Source organism: Schistocerca americana, chromosome 3 (genome assembly GCF_021461395.2).
Source record: "Schistocerca americana isolate TAMUIC-IGC-003095 chromosome 3, iqSchAmer2.1, whole genome shotgun sequence".
Classification (NCBI taxonomy): Eukaryota; Metazoa; Arthropoda; class Insecta; order Orthoptera; family Acrididae; genus Schistocerca; species Schistocerca americana.
Window position 1 is genome coordinate 565,911,001 of NC_060121.1, and position 22,887 is coordinate 565,933,887.

Sequence of the window (22,887 nt, forward strand, 5' to 3'; positions counted from 1 at the left end):
AAGGCTGCAGTCCCTCTTCAGGAACCATACATTTCTCTAGCCTCTCAACAAACAGATACCCCCTCGGTAATGACTGTAGAGAATACTTCATTAAGTATAATATATTAACAGTGTATTCATTATATGTTCTAAGGACTATACTGTTTGTAAAAGAAAATATGGAGCACAGTATAATAAATAGTGATATCCATAGTTATAATACAAGGAAGAAAGAGGATTACCACATAAAATTCAGAAATAAAAAAGAAACCGATCTTAATCCATTTTCTGCTGGAAGATTTTTTTTACAACAGACTGCCAAATACCATAAAAATGTTAAAAGGAAACATATTTAAAATAAAATTAAAGCATCTGTTAACTGCTAAATGTTTGTACTCCATCAAGGGTTTTTAATGTTGTATGTACTTTATTTCTACTACTAAACTATTATTATTGTTCATGTATGTACTGACTGACTATGTCCACAACTGTAAAAGTTATTATGGACAAATAAACCATTATTATTATTATTATTATTATGGTTGTACCTACTGTACAACTATCTGCAATCTGTATCACTGATCACTGAGGCACACAAGCTGCCCCGCCAATGGCAAAGTCCATGGTTCATGTACAACTGATCCATGGTTGACATTACATCTTTGAAATGTGTAACATTACACGAAGTAGATGGACAATTATATAAATTGTATATAAACATACTAATTTCAATAAATGTTCTTTCAAGGACAAATAAATAAATGCAACACCTTTTGACAGAAAAGTGCTTTCCCCAAGATTTACAGAGTGAATGAGTGTCCACTTCAGGATTTAAGGACTAGTGGAAGTGTTTGTTCTCCAAAGCCAAACAGGGGACATACAAGGTGTTTCAAAAATGACCGGTATATTTGAAACGGCAATAAAAACTAAACGAGCAGCGATAGAAATACACCGTTTGTTGCAATATGGTTGGGACAACAGTACATTTTCAGGCAGACAAACTTTCGAAATTACAGTAGTTACAATTTTCAACAACAGATGGCGCTGCGGTCTGGGAAACTCTATAGTACGATATTTTCCACATATCCACCATGCGTAGCAATAATACGGCGTAGGCTCTGAATGAAATTACCCGAAACCTTTGACAACGTGTCTGGCGGAATGGCTTCACATGCAGATGAGATGTACTGCTTCAGCTGTTCAATTGTTTCTGGATTCTGGCGGTACACCTGGTCTTTCAAGTGTCCCCACAGAAAGAAGTCACAGGGGTTCATGTCTGGCGAATAGGCAGGCCAATCCACGCCGCCTCCTGTATGTTTCGGATAGCCCAAAGTAATCACACGATCATCAAAATATTCATTCAGGAAATTAAAGACGTCGGCCGTGCGATGTGGCCGGGCACCATCTTGCATAAACCACGAGGTGTTCGCAGTGTCGTCTAAGGCAGTTTGTACCGCCACAAATTCACGAAGAATGTCCAGATAGCGTGATGCAGTAATCATTTCGGATCTGAAAAATGGGCCAATGATTCCTTTGGAAGAAATGGCGGCCCAGACTAGTACTTTTTGAGGATGCAGGGAGATGGGACTGTAACATGGGGCTTTTCGGTTCCCCATATGCGCCAGTTCTGTTTATTGACGAAGTCGTCCAGGTAAAAATAAGCTTTGTCAGTAAACCAAATGCTGCCCACATGCATATCGCCGTCATCAATCCTGTGCACTAGATCGTTAGCAAATGTCTCTCGTGCAGCAATGGTAGCGGCGCTGAGGGGTTGCCGCATTTGAATTTTGTATGGATAGAGGTGTAAACTCTGGCGCATGAGATGATACGTGGACGTTGGCGTCATTTGGACCGCAGCTGCAACACGGCGAACGGAAACCCGAGGCCGCTGTTGGATCACCTGCTGCACCAGCTGCGCGTTGCCCTCTGTGGTTGCCGTACGCGGTCGCCCTACCTTTCCAGCACGTTCATCCGTCACGTTCCCAGTCCGTTGAAATTTTTCAAACAGATCCTTTATTGTATCGCTTTTCGGTCCGTTGAAAACTTCGTCTTGTTGCAACAACACTGTGTTCTAGGCGGTGGAATTCCAACACCAGAAAAATCCTCTGTTCTAAGGAATAAACCATGTTGTCCACAGCACACTTGCACGTTGTGAACAGCACATGCTTACAGCAGAAAGACGACGTACAGAATGGCGCACCCACAGACTGCGTTGTCTTCTATATCTTTCACATCGCTTGCAGCGCCATCTGTTGTTGAAAATTGTAACTACTGTAATTTCGAAAGTTTGTCCGCCTGAAAATGTACTGTTGTCCCAAGCATATAGCAACAAACGGTGTATTTCTATCGCTGCTCGTTTAGTTTTTATTGCCGTTTCAAATATACTGGTCATTTTTGAAACACCCTGTAGAAATAAGTTTTCAAAAGGCTCAGCCCAAGAATTATGGCAGAGCTATCACATAGACAGATTTCTTTATGAATACAAAACAAAAGCATGGCATCCATGTGGATGTGAGGTAAACAGTGTGGTCCTCTTTATTGTGGAGAAGACATGGTTGTGAGTGACAGAATTAGGGCATATCAATACACAGACATTTTTACAACTTGTTAGCTGTGTACCATTGAATGCTGTTTGAAAATTGTCTTCCCTTGGTTTTATGATGACAGAATAACAATCACCAACATAATGTATGTTGAAGAACACTTTTATTAAATACATGTAGCACATACACACATAGTGTGAACATTGAAGACAAGCACCACACAAAGACAAAACATACCAAAGATCTTCAATCAAAGAGTCTACAAATCAAACTCGAAGATGATGTTTCTTGTGGTGGATAGTCACCACAGAGACCCCTCCCCGTCCCCCCTCTCCCTCCAGGTAGCGCAGAGCACAGGGAAGGAATGGAGATGTTATCCATGATGAAACATTGAAGCCGCATAGGTGGGAGAAGGAGTTGTGCCATGCAGTAGCACGGAGGTTTGTCACGTGGAGTGAGGTCCATGAGTGGTGAGTGGAGCGGCATGACAATGGAGAGGATGCTGTTACCAGAGATTTTGGCCACTAGGATGTCCTGTACTGTGTCTGATGGGAGCTCAAAGGATTTCAGTAGCTGTATGTGAGTTGCTGAGGCATTGTATTGCATTGAAGGAAGGATGATAAAAATGAAGACAGTGTTGTCTCAAACCTCAATAGAGAGGTAACACAGGGTGATGTCTGTGATGTAGTAAACACTGTACACTGTATTGAGAGGGGGTGAGGGAGGTGGCGGGGGAGGGGTGTCTCACTGGGAGGTGAAGCCATCACACACTCCCCAAGTTGTGTCTCATGGAGGAGTGCCATCGACTGTGGCCTGCGAAGCTGTGGGAACAAACAGAGAACTGTAGATCACCTGTTAACAACCATGCTAGCTTTATCCTATTTATTGAGACTTTCATATTTGCTGTTGAGCACAATGTCCAGTGTGTTCTGACCCTGGTCAAGGACTTGGTGAGGGCCCAAGTACCGGGGCTGGAGACATGCACAGAGGGAGTCGTCACGAAGCATAAGCTAATTGCAGGTTGCAAGATCTTTTTGCTCGTGGTACAGAATGCAGTTTCCTGAGCAAGGACTTGTGAAATTTATTCACATATTTTATCAACTAGAGCAGGAAGCTCATCTTCATTTGTGAGGTATAAGTGTCCAACAAACTCACCTGGGAAGATTGAGTACTCCTAATCTTCAGTGGATACCACAAGATCCTGCAGGAGATCCCAGCAGAGGGGTCAAAACGTCAATTGTTTAAAGAAATGTGACATGGCCTAACAACCCAAAAGATTTTAACTTCAGTGACAATGGTCACAAAAGCCTGCACACGTACACATGAGTGCCGTCTTAAGGATTTAGTGACAATGCTCCACAATACCATTGCTCTGCGGGTGGTAGGAAATGGTGTGGAACTTGTCAACACTGCACAGCTCACAAAGTTTGGTGAGCAGTGAGGATACGAACTGGTGGCACTGGTTGGTGATTGCAGATGAAGGGCAACGAAAATGATAACTCCAGAAGCTGACGAAGGCTTGGGCAACCAAAGCAGCCATTATAAAAGATAAAGGAATGGCTTTGACCCACCTTGAGGCTTGGTTGATGACTGAGAATTTATCTCGAAAGCCCTAGGAGGAATGGAGGGAGGAGGCCAACAATGTTGATATGTACATGACATAGGTGTTCTTTGGGAATGCTGAACTGTCCTACATGGAGCTGTGCATGTCATCCAACTCTACTTCTCTGGCATGGAACACAAGCTCGCATCCAATTGTGACATTGGTCTTAACCCCAGCCATGCTAATTGTTTGGTAACCAGCTTAGCAGTGGCATTAATGCCTGGGTGAACAAGAGAGTATAGGGAGTTGACACCGCTTGCTGGAGAGGGGGAGGTACAATTGATTGGAGGTACCTGTTAAAGTGTCACACACATTGGGTTGGCTCAATTGGCTCTGAGCACTATGGGACTTAACATCTGAGCTCATCTGTCCTCTAGAACTTAGAACTACTTAAACCTAACTAACCTATGGATATCACACACATCCATGCCCTAGGCAGGATTCGAACCTGTGACCATAGCGGTCGCGTGGTTCCAGACTGAAGTGCCTAGAACCACTTGGCCACACTGGCCGGCACGCACATTGGGGGTAGCTGAGCCTGGCAGTTGGAGTGGCTCAACAATCAGCGTGCATTTTGTGTCCTTCAGCTTGTCTGCCAAATCAATTTCATTATTTAAATGTATCTAAAAACAAAGATGATGTGACTTACCAAACGAAAGCGCTGTCAGGTCGACACACACACACACACACACACACACACACACACACACAGATATATATATCTTGTGTCTGTATATGTGTGGATGGATATGTGAGTGTAAGTGTGTGCGAGTGTATACCCGTCCTTTTTTTCCCGCTAAGGTAAGTCTTTCCGCTCCCAGGATTGGAATGACTCCTTACCCTCTCCCTTAAAACCCACATCCTTTCGTCTTTCCCTCTCCTTCCCTCTTTCCTGATGAAGCAACCGTTGGTTGCGAAAGCTTGAATTTTGGGTGATGTTTGTGTTTGTTTGTGTGTCTATCGACCTGCCAGTGCTTTCGTTTGGTAAGTCACATCATCTTTGTTTTTAGATATATTTTTCCCACGTGGAATGTTTCCCTCTATTAAATTCATTATTTAAATGGATAGATAAAAAAATCTACTCACTGAGTGACAGCACAATGCACACATAAAAGACATTTGCAATTGGCAAGCTTTCGGAGCAAGTGGCTCCTTCTTCAGGCAGAAGGGTTGAAGGGGAAGGAAGAGAGGTGAAGGAAAAGGACTGGAGAAGTCTAGGAAAAGGAGTAGATTTTCGGAAAGTCGCCCAGAACTATGGGTCAGGGGAGACTTACCACACAGGATCAGAAGAAAAGACTGATTGTTGGGGACTGCATCGGACAAGATTTGAAAACCTGAGAGCTTAAAGGTGCAAGACAGGGTAACGTACAGACAGAGATTACTGCTTAAACATCATGCATGAGTTAATAAGAATGAAAAGCTAAGTGTATTGTACATCAGAGAGGTGAGAGGTGGTGGTGAAAAATAGATGGGAAAGTCAATGAAAGATGTAAAAATTAAAACAGATTGAAGCAATGAGTAGTTACAGTGGAGAAATGCTGAGATGGAAGAAATTAATGTACGAGGGCTGTTCAATAAAGAATTATCATAATTTTTAATGTTCATAATTTTTCACACTAAAATTTAACCTTATGATATTCTGTTAGCTTAATGTGCAACAAGCATGCCATAGTAGTTTCATTGTTGGGACTCTGTTTCCCACCTGTGAGAGACAGGCAAGGTCAGACATGTTCAGTATCACCTACTGCTGCAATGGAGGTAACATGCGAGGAACAATATGCGGCTTTGAAATTCTGCTTTTGTCTCCACAAATTTTCAGCTGAGGCCTATACAATGTTACAGGAGCCTAGGGAGAGTCTGTTCTTCCCTACAGCACAGTTAGAAGGTGGCTTAATATGTTTAAAGAGGGGAGACAATCAATTTCAAAGGAAGGTGGACCTGGTGCTCCAGTTACTACTCTGACTGAAGAAAACATCAACACTGTTGCTGTCATTGCGAGAGAGGACTGATGAATTACCTTAATATCACTTTCTGAAATACTGAACATTTCATTGGGTGCCACCCACACGTTGGTGACAGAAAAATTACGTGACACGTGTTTGTGCGCAATGGGTTCCAAGACTGTTGATTCCCGAACAGAAGGGCATTGACATGCAGGTCTGCATGCAGTTAAAGTTGATGTTAGAGGAAGATCTGGAGTTTCTTTCAAATGGAATCACTGCTGATGAAACTTGGCTACATCATTGTGATCCTAAAAGCAAACAGCAAACCACAGTGTGGAAATTCCCTTCATCAACAACCCCCCAAAAAGCAAAAGTGGTTGCTTCTGCTGGGAAAGTTATGGTCATCTCATTCTTTGATATTCATGGAATGGTTTATCAGCATGTTGTACCTGTACACACATCAGTGACTGGACAATACTACAGGGATGTCCTGCAAAAGTTCATATCAGGTGCAAAAGACCCCATTTCCATGAAGCAAGCTGATTGCTGCACCATGATAATGTGCAGCCACATACTGTCAATGTTGTTGCTCAATATCTTGCAAAAATCAATGTGAAGTGCATCCCTCACCCTCCCTATAGTCCGGATTTAGCCCCATGTGACTTTTTTCTATTCCCTAACATGAAGAAATACCTTTGTGGGAGGCATTATCAATCATCAGAAGCAGTGGTGAAGGCTGCGGAACTGATTTTGAAGGACCTCTCAAAAAATTGTTTCCAACATGTATTTGGAGACTGGCAGAAACGCTGGGACAAGTGCATCGCATTCAGGGGACCCTCACAAATTAAGGCCAAGGTGAATCCGAGAACCAAGGACATGTTGTAGTGTTAGTTCCCACCTGTGGAGTTCTGAGAAACTGGTGTCTGGGGTAAGAATTCAGATGGCGCATGTGGTGAAACAGGCACTGAGGTCTTGAATGTCATGTTGTAGAGAATGCTCTGCAACAGGATATTGTGTGTTGCCTGTATATATCCTCTGCCTATGCCCATTCATCCTGGCTGATAACTGGGTGGTAGTCAAGCCGATGTAAAAGGCAGAACATTGTTTACATTACAGCTGGTACAAGACGTGTCATTGCACATTTGGTTCTCAGTTTGATAGTATATGTTTTGCCAGTTACAGAGCTGGATTAGGTGGTGGTAGGAGGGTGCATGAGGGAAGTCTTGCACCGGGGACTGTCACAGGGGTAGGTGCCATGGGGTGAGGAGATGGGTGCAAGTGAAGTATAGGGTCTGACAAGGATATTGCAGAGGTTGGGAGGTTGATGAAAAGCCAGTATACACCCTCTGCCTATACCCATTCACCCTAATTGATAATACAGTTGTAGTCATGCCTGTTTACATAACAGCTGGTATATGACACGTGTTGTTTCATAGGTGGCTCTCCCTTTGATAGTATATGTTTTGCCAGTGCCAGTTATAGGGCTGTTGTAGGTCGTGGTAGGAGGGTGCGTAGGCCCAGTCTTGCAGCAGGGACGGTCACAGGGGTAGGAGCCATAGGATAGGAAGATAGGAACATGGGTGCCAAGGTACAACAGCCCTATAACTGGCAAAATATATACTGTCAAGGGGAGAGCCACCTGCGAACTGATGCATGTCACATAGCAGCTGTTATGTAAACACTGTTCAGCCTTCTACATCAGCATGACTACCAGCAAATTATCAATTAGGGTGAAAGGGCATAGGCAGAGGGTGTATACTGGCAACACACAATATACTGTTGTGGAGCATGCTCTACAACATTACATTCATGACCTCGGTGCCTGTTTCACTACAGGCACCATCTGAATTCTTCTCCCAGACACCGGTTTCTCAGAACTCTGCAGGTGAGAACTAGCACTACAATATGTCCTTGGTTCTCGCCACCCACCTGGCCTTAATTTACGTTAATTTCTTCTGTCTCATCATTTCTTCACTGTAACTACTCTTTGCTTCACTCCGTTTTAGTTTTCTGCATCTTTCACTGTCTTTCCCAATTATTTTTCACTGCCCCTCTCCCACCTCTGTTACATACAATGCACTTAGCTTTTCACTCTTAATAACTCATTCATGACGTTTAAGCAGTAATATCTGTCTGCATATTAGAATGTCTTCCATCTTTAACCTCTCAGGTTTTCGAATATCATCTGATGCAGTCCCCAACAAATCATTCTTTCTCATCCTGTACGGTAAGTCTCCTCTGACCCACGGTTCTGGGTGACTTTCCCAAAATATACCCCTTGCTCTAGACTTCTCCAGTCCTTTTCCTTCATCCCTCTTCCTTCCCCTTCAACCTTTCTGCCTGAAGAAAGATCCACTGGCTCCAAAAGCTTGCCCATTATAACCGTCTTTTATGTGTGTGTTCTGCTGCCACTTTGTGAGTAGATCTTTTATCTATTCAATTAAATAATTTTGTCAATAATAGTGTTTGTTGTCATAAATTGATTTCATTGGTCTTCTGGTCTTCAGGTGGGCCAATTTGTCCATGTCAATGATGTATGTTATAATATTCATGCAGAACAGGCAATCAACAACAACTTTATCAGTACCAATACAGAGCGCGTCAAAAAAATGTATACACTCTTTGAACTGTCATAGAAAATTTATTTCCCGTTCTACGAAATTTGAGAATGTAGCTACGGTTTGAAGACGGTGGAGAAGTGAGTATGGTACAGAACCACCTTCAAGGTTAACAATTACACATCTACGAGACAAATTCAAAATTCATGGAACAGTGTGCGATGTGCATAAAGGCCAATCAGGGCGACCTCGTACAGCTACAAGTGATGATTCCACAACTGCAGTTTTGGAACTGTTTCAGCGTTTGCCTCAAAAATCTTCAAAGCAAGCAGCACGTGAGAGTAATGTAAGTGCTAGTAGTGTGCTAAGCATTCTGAAGAAAGGCAAGTTTCATGTGTACATTCCAAGGCTGGTGCAACAGCTAAGTGACGACGATCCAGATCAAAGGTTAGAATTTTGTGAATGGGTTCAGGAGATGGTGAGATGTGAACCGGGATTTATGGGTAGCATAATTTGGTCAGATGAAGCCCAATTCAAACTCAATGGAACTGTCAATAGGCACAATTGTGTGTACTGGGCTGAACATAATCCTCACATTACAGTTGAAAAGGCTGTGAATTTGCCTGGTGTAAATGTGTGGTTTGTCTGCAAGGGGACTCATTGGGCCCTTCCGCTTTGAAGGTACTGTTACTGGAGAAACGTACCTAACAATGCTTGCTGACTCCATATTCCCTGCCATTCATGCATTATACGGTAATGATGAGTTTTATTTCTGACAAGATGGCGCCCCACCGCACTATCATAGGGATGTATGAGCATACCTGGATCACAATGTGCCAGGCCAGTGGATAGGACGCAGGGGACCAATCGAGTTTCCTGCGTGCTCTCCAGACCTCACGTCAGTGGATTTCTTCTTATGGGACACAGTAAAAGATGAGGTGTACAAACGCAAACCATGTAACCTGGACACACTTTGGAATGAGATTCAGGCAGTGTGTGCAGAAATCTCATTGAACACTTTGGTACGATGTACGGAATCTACGGTGACTCGTACTCAGAAATGTATTGATGCTGAAGGCCACCAGTTTGAACATTAATCGCATTTTCAAAGTACATTTATTTTTCCAATTGGACTTTAAGCTTTCCATTTCCAGAAATTTAACATTGTAGAACAGGAAATACATTTTCTATGACGCTTCAAAGTGTGTATACATTTTTTTGACACACCCTGTATATAGCATATGTCTGTTGAATAATGTCTGACAGGTCCATGTGCCACAGTCATCGGGGAGGGGTCTCTTTGCTCGGGTTGTGTATGGCATTGCAAGCAGTCAGTGGTTTGTAAAGACAGTAAACTCATGCCCTTCAATACTGTCAAGAAAATGTCTCATTGTCTGATAGATCATGAGGTGTTTGCAGTCATGTACACCACTTGTGCTGTGCAGGAGAGGTTTACTTGAACACAAATCAGAGCGGTTCAGCAGTATCACCAATATGCTGTTGCAAAACTGCATCTGCTGATGTACTGCTCATGTCGGCAGTGACGGAGATGTGGCCATCAGATGTCTTCGAGCCCAAAGTGTTTTTACCAATCAGGGTGTCACTGAACAGTGCCTAGATTGAGGAGCATAAGAGATGTGATGACAGCAGAAATTTATAATGTGTAGGAATCTTTGCAATTCATGGAAGTCCATTGGCAGAGGATGGTTTCAGATAAAATCGATGGGGTTTGATAGCAAACAGATGCCCTCAGCCGATACCATTTAGCAAAGAAAAGTTACACTGTCACGTAACGATTGAGACTTCTCATAGTTAATTTTGACACTACTGCTCTTGAGTGTGTCCTAGACTCATGCCAAACGCTGTTCCTGTTCTTTGGGGGAGGGGGAAAATCAAGTTGTCATCCAAATAGACATACACAGGTGGGAGGTTGAACAGTAATGAATCAATAAACTGCAGTCAAGTCTGGGCCCCATTTTTGGGACCATATGACATGAGACAATACTCAAATAGTCCAAAAGGGGTAATGAGAGCAGTCTTGGGGATGTCATCCTTGAATATGGGAATTTGTTGGTAAGCTTTGGGCCAATCAAGTACACTGAACACACATTGAGCAGTTGAGTGAAGTCCTGAACGTGTGGAATTGGATAATTGTCTTTAATAGTGTGTGAGTTCAGAACCTTGTAGTCCCCACACAGGTGAAATAGACCATTTTCTTCTGAACGACATGCATGGGAGGAGGCCAACTGCTATCTGACTGGCATAAAATGCCTGCATCAAGTAGTTCACCAATAACTGGTTTGGCATGGCACAGTTTTTTGGGATTGAGGGGGTGTGCCTTGTCCCCCACAATACTGATTCTGTAATGAGTACCATTAGCAGTTGTACATACACATCCAGCATGTGAACATGTGGGAGTAATTTCATTGTTGGTCTGAGGGGAAGGGAGCACCAGGAGGAATCATTCATCAGCAAAGTGTTATTGACCTAGCAGTCCCGTACATGAGTTGGCACTGGAAGAGGCATGGGCATGGCTACTGAAGTGTCATCAGAGCACGATGAATGCTTGACAGAGAGTTGGCATAGTGTCTGATGAGCTCACACCAGTTGCGCTGATGTTGCATTGATCAGTTGGTGAAGCATGGTGCTGTTTGCATCAGAAACAGGGTGCTTGAGCGTAAGCTCAACCAATGATGTGGTGAGCTAAGCCATTCGTTTGGAGCACTCAGAGAGAGAGAGAGAGAGAGAGAGAGAGAGAGAGAGAGAGAGAGAGAGCAAATGTGGGGGTCCTTAGAGGCGAAAAAGGGAGTAGAGCCGAATGAGCCCATGACTAGGGAGACAGAGGCTTTGTGGAGCAATGAGGCCAAATGGATTGGGTGATAACTTGAAATTTTAAGGAAGTCTATGCCCAGTGTGGGTTTGTCCACACCTGTGACATGGAAAGTCCATAAAAATGAAGATTAGGAGTGAGGTGGAGCTGAACCTCTGCAGCATCGAGGATGGTGAAATTAGAGCTGTTAGCCACATATAAGGTTACCTTGGTTGGTGATTTATGAGTGGGGGCCAATGTGATAGGAATGATGCTGGCCTCCACACCTGTTCGATAAGAAATCATATGCCCGATGCTTGATCTACCATGTAGAGATGGCTCCCAGAAGAAGAGGTGATGTTCATCGTCTGTTGCTTCATGAGGTGCATTGTGGAGGTGGTGTGGATCAGGGCACCCAAACTGGTCCATGAGCAAAATCTAGGAACATGCAGGGAGGTCAGCAGTTCTGTGCAGTGTTGCTGAAGGTAGTGTGAAACAACAGAGGGGATACATGGGGTGGGGACTATTCCCTGCTGACTGCACAACAACTGTTGGATTCCATGGTTAGTCAGCCAAGTGCTCAGAAGAGACCTCAGCATTACTCAGGAATGGCTGAGCAGTAGGTGCAGGTAGTGTGTGAAGATTTCTGCCAGGTGTCTTGAGTGTCGTGCACGATTTTCGCATCCTCTGCCAGCTGGGTGAGGTGGAGGGGGGCAGGTGGGGTCATCAGTAGTACCAACCATGGCCTCCAAAAGCCTGAATGCGGGGAGGGTCATCAGTAATAACAATTATGGCCTCCAAAAGCCTGAATGGGGGAAGGGTCATCAGCACTACCAACCCTGGCCTCCACACACCGTAGGGGTTGGCGAGTAGGTGCCTATGATGAAGGACGCCATAAGCCTTGTCTGAAAGGTGTAGTTTAGTCCCAAAGAATCTTAAGCATAAGAAAGGAGCCGAGGTTGAGGCTCATGTGGTACCTGAATGGGCCACAATGTCTGTGATGCGATGTCAGACAACTGCACATGGACCACTGCCCATAGACAGTCCCAGAGTTGGGATGGAGACACAAACGAAATCTTTCTTCATGGATTTATGTGGCAAATAACTTTGGGTGGCAGGTGTGATAGATGTCAGATTATCGATGCTTTGGCAGCTGAGTATTTCCAGAGAGCAGGCAAGTAGAGAACGAGGACACTGATAAGATCTGTGTGACCATGTAGATGGTGCACCAAACAGATAAAGCATGAGTCTTCAAGTGTGATGGCATGCAGGTCAAAAAGAAAGGTTGTCAACCAGTACAAACCAGGTCCAAACGGCTGTCTTTCAACTGGAGGGGGGGGGGGGGGGGGAGGGAGGGGGGGGCAGCTTAGGGAATGTGCGGGTGAGAACATTATTGTGTAGGACGGAGTTCGATCAATGTACCCTGAGACTTCAAGGGAGACAAGGCACTGACATGAAATCTTGATTGAATAATGTGTTGTATCCAAGAGCACCATCATTCAATGTCTCTGTGTGGGGCTTAATATGGTGGACTTGTAGGGTGCACAATGCAGTAGGTGTAAGAGCACAATTGTCAAATGTAGCAGGAACAATCATAGTCAATGAATGCATCGACAGAGGACTTTTATGTGCTGCAAGAGTGCATTGCTTAATGTCCCTGTATTGGGGTGCATGATCACGGGACATGGAAGGCACAATAGGCTGTCACAGGTGGTACATTTGTGAGTATGAAAGGCGATAACAGAAGATGTGTAATACAGAAAAGTAGCAAATTAATAGTACCTCGAGTGTCATGCTGAGTGTAATAACTTCCTGTCTGGGGGCTGTTGGGCACCGATGGCAATGTATGCAGCATATTATTCCCACAATGGGCAGTGATATTCAATCAAAAACACGTGTGAAACATGTGGAGTGCCTAGGTGAATGTGATCTTATGAAACACTGGAGATGATGCATTTGGTTCACACCATTGTGAACCTGGATAGGTCAGAGGGCCCACTACTTGTGTGGCATGAGGAAGGAAATGCACGTTTGATTCAAAGTCTGCAGGTGAAAAGGGTTCATTGTGTCATACAGCTTATGGTTCATTGTTCGTAGCGTGCACACAACACGTAGTCACTGAAATAATGGGTGAAAATGAGTCCAGAGTCACCAATGTGGTGATTCTCTTCCTTTAGTTGTACAATGAAGGAATAATAACAAGCAACAAAATGTACACTGAAGAATATTTTTATTAAATAACTGTAGCAGTGTCATACAGCTTATGGTTCATTGTTCGTAGCGTGCACACAACACGTAGTCACTGAAATAATGGGTGAAAATGAGTCCAGAGTCACCAATGTGGTGATTCTCTTCCTTTAGTTGTACAATGAAGGAATAATAACAAGCAACAAAATGTACACTGAAGAATATTTTTATTAAATAACTGTAGCAGATACAAACAAAGCCTGACCATTTGCAAAAAGAACCACACAAAAACAAACATGTCAAAGATCCTCGATCAAAGGGTTTGCAAGTCAAGCTTCAAGATTATGATTCTTGTGGCCGATAGTCATCACAGTTGTTTTGAGATCAAATAATGTGTATATCAGCATGGCAAGATACACACTCACTCATTCATTCTGGATTATATATGGGAAAGTGGTCTCATCCAACAATACACTGATAATTTACTAGTGTGCAGACAGTCCTCACAAAACTGACTGAATATTTATAGGATATTTAGGAATTTCAACTTTTTGTTGGATCATAAAATTCTCACATTGATACCACCCTTGATTCAGATCATCTCCAGAAAACCTGTGGTCACAAGTAAACTTAGTAGAGTGCAGACTGATGACACAGCACGTAGACCAACATTGGATTATACACCACTAGATCAAATGGACTATTGAGCACACTAGTGGACATGTAGAAACTATTAATAATTTAATGTACACTTGTACCTAACAAATTACCCAATCAAGATGCATAACATGAACTACTAAGAGAGCCAAAATCTGTAAATAACAGCAGAATCTTATGATCTGCCAACTATATGGCAAAATACAAGGGTTGGAACTTAAATAGCGGCAACTATTTATCACAACCAATACAAAAGAGTTACATGTTTGCACCTGTTACTGTCTTCAAAGTAGTCACCAACATTGAGTAGAACCCATTGCCAGCGATGTGGAAGGTGTAATATATCGTTAGCAGAGCCTGTTCTGTTGGTGGTACAAATGGAGCGATCTACTGCCTGTCGAATCTCTGGAACAGTTCTGAAGCAAATGCCACGAAGTGGTTCCTTCATCTTCGGAATCAAATCAAAGTCACAAGTATGGTGGATGGTACAGTACATCCCAGTCCCATTGACTGAACAGAACAGCCACAGCTTGCGCTGTACGCGCCCACACATTGTCATGCAAAACAATGGGTGGGTTGCGCAGAAAGTGATGCCACTTGTTTCGCAAAGCTGGTCACAGGTGATGGTGGCTTTGATTTGATTCCAAAGATGAAGGAACCACTACGTGTCATTCGCTTCAGAACTGTTCCAGAGATTCAACAGGCAGTAGATCGCTTCATTTGCACCATCAATAGAATAGGCTCTGCTAACGGTATACTACGCCTTCCACATCGCCGGCAATGAGTTCCACACAATGCTGGTGACTACTTTGAAGGACAGTAACAGGTGCAAACATGTAACTCTTTCATATCGGTTGTGAATAGTTGCCACCACTTAATTCCCAACCCTCATATTTGTTGCATACTGTATACTTATCAATTTCTAAAAAGATTCAAGAGTTTCATGATGGTCTGTAAGACACAATTGTAACAACAATAACAATGATAAGAATTTCAGTCATGTCTGAGCTACTAACCTGCGAAAGGATGCCCCTCAAACTGCTTATAAAGCCTCAGTTGCATTTCGTGAAAGGAACAGCGGAAGGTGAATCTATCCTTCACATTTCCAAAGAAAATCTGAGGCTCAATATAAAAGACACCTTTCTTCCTCCAGTGGGAAAATGTACGTGTGAAGTGCCAATACAACAGTAGTATGATGATTGGTAAAGAAGCAAGAATAATTGTGCCCCATTCCATTTCAGATCTGAAAATGATAAAAATAACAAATTTAAATACTATTACAACACAGTTTATAAATTGTGGCTCAGAATAGTTTCCATCATATATTCAGTAAGTCACAAGCTACATTTGCTATAAGCTACAATCGCCCAGGTTTGGTATAATCCTCTTTAAGCCCACTACATTTATATTCTTCAACTAACACTTTGAGAAAATTGCATTCTGCCTATGGAGAAAAGTGAGATACACGCTACAGACTACTTTTTATTTCTTTTGGGCGCAACCAAAGAACATGTTATAATCGGTTAATGTTCACCATGTTACCTGTGGTGTATGGCTACGAACCAAGGGTATTTTTATTTTTACTTTATGTCACTTGTAAGTAGAACTTGGAAAATTTTTAAAGATGTTAACAATTTAATTCAGACCTTCTCTCCTTTTACATTTTTACATCCTGATGATGCCCAAAGTACAGTCTAAATAGGTAACAATCATCAATATATTCTACATCTACATCCATACAATGCAACCCACTGTTAAGTGCATGACTTCCCATTCCATTTGAGTCTTGAGTGCAGAAAGAATGACAGCTTAAAGTGATACATAAGAAGCTCTGGCGTATTCCTAACACCCAAAATCAGATTTAATCACAACTTGGGTACCTTGAAACACTTCAAGGAGGAATATCACTACTTGCTAAACTGCTGCTGCTAAAGTAAATCTTCCTATTTTTCTTTTCTGCTATTCATTCCATATATAAGACATATACTAGGCACACATGAAATATCTAAATTCCTATCCAAGCTGTATTTTTAAGGACCCTATTATTCAGAGTCTAGTTCAATGATTGCTGATTATAAAAGTATAAATAGTTCATGTGCAAAAATTTTATTTATAGAAGTATTCAAAATTTAAAATCTGTAAGAGTAACGTGCATTTGAAAATTTGACCCTACTGTCTTCATTGAGACACACCTAATTTGAAAGCTCTCTATTTTCTTGTTTCTACAATAGACCTCATCTTGACAAAATAGTTCGCTGGTGAATGGCCAGATGTCAGTGCCCAACACGCCCTCTGAATGAAGACATTCAGCCATTCACCTGTGAACTATTTTGTAGCAAAGTATGCCAGGAGAATCTGAAGAGCCATATCTCTTCTTTCTTGAAAACTGTATAATTAAAAATTTATCTTCATTCAAAATTGTGTTTCCAGAATGTTTGATTTTTACGATGTAATCCTTCCAAAATCAAGTGTCATAATATTGTAGATGAAATTTCTCTGTTTTAAAAACTGTATAATTTTACTAGAATAATACTGGTTTATGAAATACTCCAATCAGAGAATTTGAGTTTCTAGAAATATCTTCGATAAATAGTTTGGACAAGAAGAGAATAGAAGCTTTCGAAATGTGGTGCCACAGAAGAATGCTGAAGATTAGATGGGTAGATCACATAACTAATGAGGAAGTATTGAATAGGATTGGGGAGAAGAGAAGTTTGTGGCACAACTTGACCAGAAGAAGGGATCGGTTGGTAGGACATGTTCTGAGGCATCAAGGGATCACCAATTTAGTATTGGAGGGCAGTGTGGAGGGTAAAAATCATAGAGGGAGACCAAGAGATGAATACACTAAGCAGATTTAGAAGGATGTAGGTTGCAGTAGGTACTGGGAGATGAAGAAGCTTGCACAGGATAGAGTAGCATGGAGAGCTGCATCAAACCAGTCTCAGGACTGAAGACAACAACAACAACAACAACAACTTTTATGTTTTCAAAATTGTATAATTTTACTAGAATAATACTGGTTTATGAAGTACTCCAATCAGAGAATTTGAGTCTCTAGAAATATCTTGGTGATATTTTGTAAATCTCACTGTACACTCAAACTTCCACTTCAAAAAACAAACCATCATTTTTTATTATTTTACTTATTTAAGGGCATTGAGCTAAATCTTAATCAAAATAACTTCTTCACCTACTGTGTATACGTATCCACTGCTTTCTAGGTCTTTTATATTACCGTTTAAAAATTAAAATCAAACAATGGAAACTGCATCTTGCAACCTAAACAATATGATGAAAAGAAGAGATTGCCACTCGCTGTAAAGATGGCACATTAATTTGCAGACAGACAGTTCATTTGTGTCTATTTAGTCATCATTACTTTATATGCTTTTTATGTGAACAGAGAAGTCCAATAATGAGTGTGATGACATGTGAATGAATGCAAACCATCTGAAGATGGGCACTGTGACTGAAACCAGTCATGTGTGTGTGATTCCAGTCTGAGCTGCTGGAGATGGCGGTCATATGTGCTTGAGATGTGCTTGCCTATGTGTGTGTGTGTGTGTGTGTGTGTGTGTGTGTGTGTGTGTGTGTGTGTGTGTGTGTAATATACAATCATACAAACTGTCAACAGATATCCATATGATTGTGTTCTGCGTGGAAGACGGCTTTCTGGTCCATAGACAACCACGCCAACACTCATGTCAGAGCACCTATCAAATGAGGTAGTGTTTGCCAGCTAGCCTCACATCCACAATCCCTGTGTACACAGTCACAGACAGTGGAGTATGGTACAGAGAAGAACACCTACCAGACTCTAGGCAGTGGAGGGCCATACGAAGAATGTAAGCAGGACAGTTGGAAACTGATGTGGCTTGATGGCTTAATGTGAATCTTTCTGTTGTTTCTGAGATGTGGTGACAGTTTGTAGAGACTAAAACTATATCCCGAAGACCACATGTGACATCAGAAAGAGAAGACTCTTAATTGGCTGTAAGGGCACAACAGTACCGCCTTAGTACTGCATGGCAACTGGCATCTGACCTTGCAGGATCCACTGGATGTGCTGTATCAAGGCAAACGTGTACAGAAGGCTTTGGCACTGAGACCCTTACTGTCAGAGACTTGCTGTACGTGTGCCTCTGATACATCTTCACAGAAGGGAACGTCTAGAGTGGAGTCATCAACAAGCCACCTGGACGGTCAAACAGTGGGCCAATGTTCTTTCCACAAATGAGTCTTGATTTGGTCTGGAGAGTGATTCTCGATGGATTCGCATCTGGAGGAAACATGGAACATGATTTCGGGACCCAAATATTGTGGAAAGAGACCGGTTTCAAGGAGGATCCCTAATGCTGTGGGCAGGGATTACGTTGACCACCCGAGCACCTCTTCATGAAATTGTATGGGTGAATCGGCATGGTTTAACTGCTGTCAGGTACTGTGAAGAGATCTTGGGACCTCATACGCAGTTGTTGTGGGGTGCTGTGGACCCAGGCTTTGTATTGGGCAATACATGGGTGGAAAATGTTTTCTTGGAAACAGAAGATATTGCATGCTCTCCCAATTAGAATTCCGCAGGGCGTGTCCAGGATGCACTAAGGAGATGGGTTGCATTACATCAGCATCCACCAACCAAGACTTGAGAGCAACTCTGCAGGAAGAAGGGGCATTATTGCCTCAACAAGAGATTGATGACATCAGTCAAGCATGCCTCATCAATATCACACCTGTATTGCTGCCAGAGGTGATTACACCCCATACTGAGCACATTAACCAGTTGTAAGAATATGTGTGCAAACCCGTTAAGATGGAAAAAATGAAGAACATATTTGTCTACCATTATGCATGTTGCATTTCTTTACGCTCTGTATTCTTTACATTGTTTCTACTTTACTATCACTTGTTTAACAGTCTTTTCATTGTGCCTGTCTTCAACTCAACGTGTCATCTTTATGGTGAATAGCAATCTAATCTATCCTTTTCCTAATACTATTGTTTAAAAAGTAATAACTTTGTATTTTAACATTTTCGTAACTATTATGTGTAAGCCACAGTTGATAAAACACGTTTTTTTTTTCTTCTCCTGAGCAAACCTCTTGTTCTCAGAGCATCACTCGCACCCAACATCCTCAGCTACCTGTTGGGTACATATCAATCAGTCATACTCCACTTGGTGTGCAGACAGGCAAAATACCCTCAAACTTCAAGAAGAATGTAATAATACCAATTCCAAAGACAGCAGAGGCTGTCAGGTGTTAGTATTACTGAACTACTGGTTTCTGGTTCCTAAGTTGGGGTGGCAAAATGCTGACACGAATTATTTACAAAAGAAGGGAAAAACAGATAGAAGTCGACCTTGGACAAGATCAGTTTGGATTCCAGAGAAATGTGAAACATGTAAGGCAATACTAGCACTATGACTTCTCTTAGAAGGTAGGTTAAAGAAATGCAAACCTACATTTATAGCCTTTGCAGACTTAAAGACACCATTTGGCAGTGTTGGCTGGAACACATCCTTTGAAATTCTGAAGATAGCAGGGGTAAAATACAGAGAGCAAAAAGGTTATTAACAATGTGTACAGAAACCATATGACTGTTACAAGAGTAGAAGGGCATGGAAGAGAAGCAGTGGTTGAGAAGGGAGAAAGACAGGGTTGTAGCCTATTCCTGATGTTATTCAATCTATACATTGAGCAAGCAGTACAGCAAACCAAAGAAAAGTTTGGAGAAGGAATTAAAGTTCTATCAAAGGCATATTAAGGAATTCCAATAATTAATACGGTGGCTAATATACAGTTAAGGGGTGAAAAATTGAAAAAAGTTTGTAAAAAATATGATAAGTCTAATCTGGAAATGACATGGATTGTTTCAGGTGTGCTTTTAATTTAAGCAGAAGACTCCAACATTAACTGTGGAAACATGTAAATGAATGTAAACCACCTGACAATGGGAACAAGTCTGAAACCAGTCATGTGATAAATAAAATCACATTCTATTGTGACTGGTAACGGTTATTATTCTGGAATGGATAGTGTCTTGAAAGGAGGATATAATATTAACATCAACAAAGGCAAAACAAGTGTAATGTAATGTAGTCTAATTAAATCAGACAATGCTGAGGAAATTAGATTAGATAATGAGACTAAAAGAAGTAGATGAGTTTTGCTATTTGGGTAGTAAAATAACTAACAATGGCCATAGTGAGAGAATATAACATGTAGACTGACAGTGGCAATAAAACTGTTACTGAAGAAGAGAAATTGGTTAACACTGAATATAAATTTAAGTGTTACGATATCTTTTATAAACTTATCTGTATGAAGTGTAGCCTTGTATGGAAGTGAAATGTGGATGATACGCAGTTCAGACAAAAAGAGAATAGAAGTTTTCAAAATGTGGTACTACAGAAGTACACTGAGGATTAGATTGCTATGTCATGTAAATAATGAGGAGGGATTGAACAGAATTGGGGAGAAAATAAATTTATGGCACTACTTGACTAAAGATGGGATCAGTTGATAGGGCACATTCTGAGACATCATGGAATCATCAGTTTAGTATTGGAGCCAAGTGTGTGTCATTCCATGTAGGCTTTCACGGCCGGCGTCTTCATCAGTAAACACTTCCGGGCTAAGTTGCCGTGGTTGATCTGTAAAACTTCTTCTCCCTGACGTTTCGTTCTCAACTACGGAGAACATCTTCCGAGGTGACACGTCAGGGAGAAGAAATTCTACAGATCGACCACGACAACTTAGCCCGGAAGTGTTTACTGACCAAGTGTGTGTGTTTGGGACAGGACAGGGTGGATGGAGTGGGGAGAGGGTTGTAAAAAACTGTAGTGGGAGACTGACCAAGAGATGAATACAGTAAGCAGATTCAGAAGGATGTAGATTGCAGTAGTTATTCCAGACCATAAATGCTACAAACTAACTTCAGTAATCATTTGGTTGTCACATCCTCCAATGATTTTACAAATTCCAAAAGAACATTTTTTATTCCTTCCACGATATTTGACCTTAAGTCTTCCAAGCTCTGTTAAACTCTAATACTGAATCCCCTTTGTCTTCCATACTGAGATGTTATTAAGTCCAGCACTTTATACATATCTACTGATACCACTCAGTATCCACACTTAAAAAAATAGGAATACACTATGTGATCAAAAGTATCAAGACATCTCTAAAAACATATGGTTTTCATATTAGGTGCATAGTAGTCATTAGACATTGTGAGAGAGCAGAATGGGGTGCTCCGCAGAATTCACGGACTTCAAACATGGTCAGGTGATTGGGTTCACTTGTGTCACACATCTGCACACGTGATTTCCACACACCTAAACATCCGTAGGTCCACTGCTTCCAATTTGATAGTGAAGTGGAAATGTGAAGGAACATGTACAGTGCAAAGGCTGATCTTGACTGTTGGCTGACAGAGACTGCCAACAGTTGAAGAGGATCGTAAATTGCTATAGGCAGACATCTATCCAGACCATCACACAGTAATTCCAAACTGCACCAGGATCCACTGCAAGTACTGCGACAGTTAGGCGAGAGGTGAGAAAACTTGGATTTCATGGTTGAGCGGCTGCTCATAAGCCACACATCATGCCAGTAAATGCCAAACGACACCTCACTTGGTGTAAGGAGTGTAAACATTGGACGATTGAACAGTGGAAAAATGTTGTGTGGAGTGATGAATCACAGTACACTGTGTGGCAATCCGATGGCAGGGTGTGGGTATGTCAAATGCCTGGTGAACGTCATCTGCCAGCATGTGTAGTGCCAACAGTAAAATTCGGAGGTGGTGGTGTTATGGTGTAGTCACGTTTTTCATGAAGGGGGCTTGCACCTCTTGTTGTTTTGCATGGCACTATCACAGCACAGGCCTACATTGATGTTTTAAGCACCTTCTTGTTTCCCACTGCTGAAGGACAATTCGTGGATGGCAATTGCACCTTTCAACACAATCGACCCCTATTCATAATGCATGGCCTGTGGCGGAGTGGTTACATGACAATAACATCCCTGTAATGGACCAGAGCGCACAGAGTCCTGACCTGAATCCTACAGAACATTTTTGGGATGTTTTGGAATGTCGACTTCATGCCAGGTGCCACCAACCAACATTGATACTTCACCTCAGTGCAGGACTCCATGAAGAATGGGCTGCCACTCCCCAAGAAACCTTCCAACACCTGATTGAACGTATGCCTGTGATAGTGGAAGCTGACATCAAGGCTAAGGGTGGGCCAACACCACATTGAATCCCAGCATTACCAATGGAGGGTGCCACGAACTTGTAAGTCATTTTCAGCCAGGTGTCCAGATACTTTTGATCACATAGTGCACATTTAAATTAATTTTTAAGTAATAATATTTCCTTAACTTTTATATTTTTTACATAAAAATTATAGAAAAGCTAAAGTGATTTGTTTACTAATAACATGACTATTATTACTCTCCACTTTGCTTATAATGACTGACTGTACAATAAACTGTACTGTAACAACTGTAACAGTAAAAGAAAGCAATATTGGACAATATTTATGTTCAAACCTGGCAAAAGAGCAGTTCTAGTTGGTACTTGGTAGTATGCTGCTGGA

General features: G+C 41.9%; 1 protein-coding gene across 4 annotated transcripts in view; it reads right to left on the bottom strand.

Annotated features, from left to right (window-relative positions):
* LOC124605431 (cytochrome P450 9e2-like) overlaps positions 1 to 22,887 on the bottom strand; it is a 121,604-nt gene that overhangs the window by 55,384 nt on the left and 43,333 nt on the right. For all 4 annotated transcript variants that reach the window (XM_047137096.1, XM_047137094.1, XM_047137095.1 and 1 more), the window contains exon 2: positions 15,296 to 15,522. In XM_047137096.1, the coding sequence (XP_046993052.1) occupies positions 15,296 to 15,515 (220 nt within the window). In that variant the 5' untranslated portion in view covers positions 15,516 to 15,522. The remainder of the gene's footprint in view (positions 1 to 15,295; positions 15,523 to 22,887) is intronic.